General features: G+C 50.4%; 2 protein-coding genes across 2 annotated transcripts; both read left to right on the forward strand.

Annotated features, from left to right (window-relative positions):
• On the forward strand, positions 1 to 2241 carry LOC123513328 (cyclin-dependent kinase inhibitor 1C-like). The gene is made up of 2 exons (XM_045270447.1): positions 1 to 372; positions 1209 to 2241. Exons 1-2 carry the CDS (start codon positions 28 to 30, stop codon positions 1845 to 1847), a joined length of 984 nt encoding a protein of 327 aa, XP_045126382.1. The 5' UTR covers positions 1 to 27; the 3' UTR covers positions 1848 to 2241.
• Positions 2242 to 5046: 2805 nt separating this feature from the next.
• Positions 5047 to 7017, forward strand: LOC123513334 (cuticle protein 7-like). Its single transcript, XM_045270459.1, has 2 exons — positions 5047 to 5212; positions 6111 to 7017. Exons 1-2 carry the CDS (start codon positions 5201 to 5203, stop codon positions 6747 to 6749), a joined length of 651 nt encoding a protein of 216 aa, XP_045126394.1. The 5' UTR covers positions 5047 to 5200; the 3' UTR covers positions 6750 to 7017.

A 7017-nucleotide genomic window follows, 5' to 3' on the forward strand; every position in this document is an offset into this window, starting at 1 on the left:
ACAGTGAGTGAGCTCCTCAGAGAATCAATGGCGCCCTTCACACTGCCATCCCCATGGGCGCCTACGCCTCTCTGCTGCACCTCGGGGGCGATCCGCCCCCCTGCAGCAGGCGACACCCGTAGCTCAAGGTTAAGTCCCACCGCCTCGCCAGCCCTCAGTGTTTGTGGAAAGACGACTCGGATGAAACAAAACGAGAAAAACGTGAACCGCAGTGGAAGGCCGCGGCGGAGGATGCCCGTAGGAAGAGCCGGGCCAAAGGAGGGCGTGGCCGGCCAGGTATTGCTATATAACCTCCGCCGACTCATCTGCCGGTCATCACTCCGCCACAGTCACCCTCCCAGACACCGCCAAGACTCAGCCATGAAGCTCCTGGTGAGTAACGCCCGTCACTGACAACACTGCCACCACTAAACACTATCACCATCGAGTAACACTATCCCATCACTATCACCAGTACCACCAACATCATCACTATCATAGAACACCACCACCATCACTATTACCATCACCATTAGCTTATTGTTAATTTCCCTCGTGTTCACTTGCTGCCGCTTGTTTCCCTTCCTTCCTGCATCACTTTCTTGAACTTCAGCATTTTCCGCTGAAATGGATTCATTATTCACACAAATTTCTTAACCCCTTCAGTACTGGGATGCATTTTTACCTGAAATTTGGGTATGATTAGACGATTTTATTATACATTAGGAAGAGTCGATGGAAGTCAGAAGATTAATGGCCACAACCTTCACTATTTTAATCCCCATATAAGCTTCGGAAGCTGTATAAAATAACAAAATAGTAAGCAGAATGAATATGGAAACGCGTCATTGTATTGAAGGGGTTAATTTTACTGTAAGAAAAGTTTCTTTTTATACGTGCCATTACCAAAGCGCACAAAGACTTTCACATCGTCCATTCCATAAGTCTTGATTGGAAAGCGCAATTTCTTATTTCATTCCTGTCTTGTCTTGGATTCATAGTTTCTTGTTCATCATTTCCTATGACCCTTTCTCTGTCCACTCACTCCACCTTCCTTTACCATGTCTTCCCTGCCCTGCCATTCTATAATTTCCCACCAGCCGTGTGTTTGTGTTTGTGTGTGTGTGTGTATGTGTGTGTGTGTGTGTGTGTGTGTGTGTGTGTGTGTGTGTGTGTGTGTGTGTGTGGAGAGGAGACAGGACAGGTAGATTGATAGGCCGGTATTACAGGTGTTGCTCGCCGCGGCCGCCGTCTGCGCAGGCGCCCCACAAATGCTGCAGCCGCTGCCCTACATCCCCAGCCCAGCCATCGCCTACACCAGCTCCCTCACACCCGCCGTCACCAAGATCCAGAAGCCAGGCGTCCAGCTGCACTTCCCCTCCAACGTCAGGTTCGTGGCGCCCGCACCAGTGGCCCAGCCCGTGGTCCAGGCGGTGCCTCACCCCGTCCAGTACCAGGCTCCTACCGTTGCTGTCGCCCCCGCCCCCATTGCCTCCCCCGTGGTGGTGGCTGCCGCCCCTGAGCCCCTCAACGCCCCTGAGCCACCCATGCCCGACGTGGGCACTCCCTTCGTGGGCGGTCAGTTCCACGCTCAGGACGAGCTCAAGCAGTACTCCTTCGGCCACTGGGGCGGCCCCAGCACCCGCGTGGAGACCAGGGACGCCCTGGGACGCACCAAGGGAAGCTTCGCCTACGTCAACCCCATGGGAGACGTGCACGTGAGGAAATACGCTGCTGCTCCCGCCATGGGCTTCAAGGTGGCCGCCTCAGACCTTCCCGACGACACCCCCGCAGTGGCCAGCCTCAAGGCCGCCCACGAGAAGAGTTTCCGCACCATCAAGGAGATGATCACGAGCGCCAGGGCGTAACGCGCGTCACGCCGCCCTTTATGTGTTACATGCCTGTCGCCGCCGCTCAAGAGACGCGCGGGCTGGAAACACTCGTGGTTCACTGCTCGCTGCGTCTCCTCACTGTACAGGGAACGTGCGCATCAAGAAAGCACCGCAACACCTCGACACAACACAGCACAGCACAACGCAGTGGTGTGTGTATGCCATCAACGTGCACAACAACACAACGCCAACGACGACGACGATGACGACGACGACGACGACGACGACAAGAACGACAACAATAACCACTGTTTCTGTTTGGGCGTCACCTCGTTTGTCATAAAACGAATGTCGAGTGAGCCTACTGAATCAAACTTGTAAATGATTATTATCACAGATTATTTACTTAATAAATTTAAATAACACTTCACTCCGTATTTCCTTCACTACCCTTTACTTTTTCCTTGACCCTCCAGCACCAGGAGCCTTACACACCAACAAGTCTTCCATGGTTCTCTAAGTCTAAGCCAACAACAGTCGTTGTGGTGTGCACGGCGGTCGCCCACTCGCCACGTGCTGAGGGTGTCGCTGCGTATCACGAAACTACCGACTCTGCTTAGCAGTCTGTCTGGGTCTAGATCATCGTTAGGCTGGTCTTGACACGCACATCTGCGTAAAAGACGATAGGGAAATGCAGTATTATACAATCTTTCACTCTTATGACAAATCCTTGGCTGCATGAAAGGATCCTGAGAAGACACAACCTTATAAGCTCAGCTCCTTAGCTCATTACAATCAGCCCAGCCAGCCGTGCACGCCTTAAAAATTCCTGCAACAATCCTGAGTGCAACTGAAAAGTTAAACGTCAAGGAAATGTGTTTTACTTCATAGAAAATTGTTAAGTGAGTGGCACAACGAGGCACGCGGTACATGCATGATAATGTTAACTCACACTTGCACAGCGGTTGTCATCAACACATAAAAAATAACACGACACTTTAAAACTCACACAGGATCTTTTGACTGTTTGACTGTTTGATCTGCTGCAGTCTCTGACGAGACAGCCAGACGTAACCCTACGGAGCGAGCTCAGAGCTCATTATTTCCGATCTTCGGATAGGCCTGAGACCAGGCACACACCACACACCGGGACAACAAGGTCACAACTCCTCGATTTACATCCCGTACCTACTCACTGCTAGGTGAACAGGGGCTACACGTGAAGGGGGAGACACCCAAATATCTCCACCCGGCCGGGGAATCGAATCCCGGTCCTCTGGCTTGTGAAGCCAGCGCTCTAACCACTGAGTAGAACAGGATAAAAGAATCCACCACGGCTCTAACTTCGCCGCAGACTGCCGCTTCCACGGAGCTCTGTATATGACAGAAAGGATTGGTATACGTGAGGAAGCAACAATATTGCCTGTGAGAATCAGTGGAATACTGGTACACGCGTCCTCCCACTGAACAACAGCACACAGCTATCTTCGTCTTAGAGTCAACTTCCTTTCTCCGACCTCTCTCCTTTCTAACTCCCTCTTCTACCTTTTCCTTCACTCCAACCTCCTTCCCCTAATTCTAACCTGCTTTTCGACTCCAGATTTTCTTACTTTTAGAATTCCTTTCTCTCCTCTCTACTGTAATATCTTTTCCATCTTAGATCTAGTTTTCTTTTTTCTTAACTCCAATCTCCATCTTCTAAACTATAAGATTCCTTCATCTTAATGCTAATCTCTTCGCGTCTTCCTCTTCCTCCAGCCTCGCTTCCTCTTGATTTCAGTTAACGTTCTTTTGACTTCAACCTCTTTACTCTTGATCTTTTGAATTCTAGCAGCATTCTTCATGATAACAATAACTGCTTCTTGATTCCAGCCTCTTTCCTCTTCAATCCAATTTCTTTCCTCTTTATATTCAATTTCAGTCTGATTCCTCTTAACTCTTCTCTCTTGATCTTAGCCGTCTTAATTCCTTGTAACTCAAATCTTTATTCCAATCTTTTTAATTAACCACATTATGAAATCCAATCTTTTCCTTCTCAGTTTAATTCATCTATTTTTCATAACCAAATTCAAAGGTTTGACAAGTATTTATGGCTGGTGTGTTTGTTCAGTATTTTCCATGAAGTAAGAAATAAACGCAACATTTACACTCACCTTATACACGAGATGAAACTTTGAATGTAAGCGTAGATGTCAGAGAAACCTGCGGCTATTGCATGGTACGTACAGTACCTATTCGCAGGTAGGTACTGGACCATAAAATATCGGTTCCTAGGGGTCCAATGCCTACCTAACACATTCACTCTGGTGTTGTGGAGAGCTGGGTGTGTATTCAGAAACATTTTGGTCTGTCACTATACGACTGTTTTCCAAGGCCACAGAGATGATCACCGGAATTTTTAAGTGTGTTTTTCCAGTAAATAATGTAGAAATATTGTCACTACCTCTAGAACAGTAAAAACACCATAGAAAATTCGTGTAAATTTGTACAAAGCCTTTCGAAATAGTAGAGGTGAAGCACAGAAGTGTTTGAGAATACGAGCCCTGGTATGACGCGATGTGGTTTCCTTGGAAGGTCCGAACAATTGTGCTAATGCTTCAGAATGTGAACGGAAGCTTCCCCCCCCCACTCCCCTAAAAAAAAAAACTATCAAAAAGGATCTTATGAAAGCTGGAATTAAGAAAAGAGACCAAAAGGAAGGTCTGAGCTGCCATTGGCGTTGCTCCAAAAGTTTCTGCTGTCTGCATCCACATACGCACCGCGCTGCTACTGTGGTGCTGCAGTGAAGCAATCCGGAGTAGCATTCACCACAGGGATCCGAAATATCGCAGCCGAGTAGAAGACCAAGGCCAGCATCGAGATCTGAAGTCTGGAAGCAGCGAAGTGACCCTCGGACGCTGCTGCACCTCTTTTTTGGGCGCCTCGCCTTCGCTCACCTTCACCTTCCTCCTGCAGCAAGTGTGGGGGACGATGGTACATAATCTCCTGCATAGTTGTGCTGATAAAAAACGTCTTTGAAAGTTTCAAGGCAACAATGAGTGAGCTTCGAAGAGAATCAATGGCGCCCTTCACACTGCCATCCCCCTGGACGCCTGCGCCTCTCTGCTGCACCCAGGAACGATTCTCCCCAGTTGCAGGCGAGACCCGCGGCCCAGGGATAAGTCTCACCGCCTCGCCAGCGCTCAGTGCGTGTGGAAAGACCACTCGGATGAAACAAAACGAGAAAAACGTGAACCGCAGTGGAAGGCCGCTGCGGAGGATGCCCCGTAGGAAGAGCCGGGCCAAAGGAGGGCGTGGCCGGCCAGGTATTGCTATATAACCTCCGCCGACTCATCTGCCGGTCATCACTCCGCCACAGTCACCCTCCCAGACACCGCCAAGACTCAGCCATGAAGCTCCTGGTGAGTAACGCCCGTCACTGACAACACTACCACCGACATCACCATCACCACCACCACCACCACCACCGCCACCACAACCAACACTATTTACAATCACAAGCACACCAACATCACCGTCATCATCAAACACTAACACACATCCACTGTCAGCATCAATGCCACCAACAACACCAAATAACATTACCATCACCTTCAGCATCAACAACATCGTCAAACAGTACCATCACCACCAGCACCACCACCATCACCATTTCAAAACAACTTTTGCCTTCATGCACTGTCCTTCACTTGGCTTTACATAGTCTTGCTGAAGTGCTCCTCGTTAAAACTTTGATAGCATTCACAAAATTTCCCCCTGAACTTGATGCATATTCATATATTGTAAATATTCTTTACACAAGAAAATTTTAAAACAAATCAAATAAAAATGTATGACCTTGCATGCAGAACGTACTTTTCAAAATACAATATTTTTTCTTGTGGAGTAATTATCTTGAAATCAATCAAAGTATCCACACACTTTTTGCATTGCGTTTTATTAGAAGGGTTGACTGTGGAAGCTGGGTGGGAGGAGGCACAGGTCAACTCACTAAACAGCAGCCGTGACTGTGACGCTGAGTGAAGTCTTTGAGTGGATACCTCATGGACTCTGTCATGTTGAGAGTGGAAACGACAGCAGCTTATGGGTTACATGACGCAGGGAATCATGACTGCTGGGGAGGTGCATGTGAGTGTGGAGGTGGGTGGGTAGAAGGGCTGGGAGAACATGAGAGGCGAGACAGGAGGAAGGAAGGTTAGCAAGACAGGTGGGACAGGAGTGGGGTAGGTAGGCAGGACAGGAAGGACAAGGACAAGAGTGAAGGAGCAGGACAGGTGGATTGATAGGCCGGTATTACAGGTGTTGCTCGCCGCGGCCGCCGTCTGCGCAGGCGCCCCACAAATGCTGCAGCCGCTGCCCTACATCCCCAGCCCAGCCATCGCCTACACCAGCTCTCTCACGCCCGCCGTCACCAAGATCCAGAGGCCAGGCGTCCAGCTGCACTTCCCCGCCAACGTCAGGTTCGTGGCGCCCGCACCAGTGGCCCAGCCCGTGGTCCAGGCGGTGCCTCACCCCGTCCAGTACCAGGCTCCTACCGTTGCTGTCGCTCCCGCCCCCGTTGCCTCCCCTGTGGTGGTGGCTGCCGCCCCTGAGCCCCTCAACGCCCCTGAGCCACCCATGCCCGCCGTGGGCACTCCCTTCGTGGGTGGTCAGTTCCATGCTCAGGACGAGCTCAAGCAGTACTCCTTCGGCCACTGGGGCGGCCCCAGCACCCGCGTGGAGACCAGGGACGCCCTGGGACGCACAAAAGGAAGCTTTGCCTACGTCAACCCCAAGGGAGATGTGCACGTGAGGAAGTACGCTGCTGCTCCCGCCATGGGCTTCAAGGTGGCCGCCTCAGACCTTCCCGACGACACCCCCGCAGTGGCCAGCCTCAAGGCCGCCCACGAGAAGAGTTTCCGCACCATCAAGGAGATGATCATGAGCGCCAGGGCGTAACGCGCGTCACGCTGTCCTTTACATGCTACATGCCTGTCGCCGCCGCTCAAGAGACGCGCGTGCTGGGAACACTTGTGATTCCCTGCTCGCTGCGTCTCCTCACTGTACAGGGAACGTGCGCATCAAGAAAGCATAGCAACACCTCGACCACCTTCTCTGTTCGCCTTTCCACTCGTTTGTCATAAAACGAATGTCAAGCGAGCCTGATGAATCAAACTTATAAATAATTATTACCACAGATTATTTACTTAATAAATATTGACTAAAA

This window comes from Portunus trituberculatus, chromosome 35 (genome assembly GCF_017591435.1).
Source record: "Portunus trituberculatus isolate SZX2019 chromosome 35, ASM1759143v1, whole genome shotgun sequence".
NCBI lineage: Eukaryota > Metazoa > Arthropoda > Malacostraca > Decapoda > Portunidae > Portunus > Portunus trituberculatus.

Coding starts and splice junctions, on each gene's coding strand:
- LOC123513328 (XM_045270447.1), top strand. CDS start 28: ATGGCGCCCTTCACACTGCCATCCCCATGGGCGCCTACGCCTCTCTGC. Junction 373..1,208: donor ACTCAGCCATGAAGCTCCTG/GTGAGTAACGCC, acceptor CCGGTATTACAG/GTGTTGCTCGCCGCGGCCGC.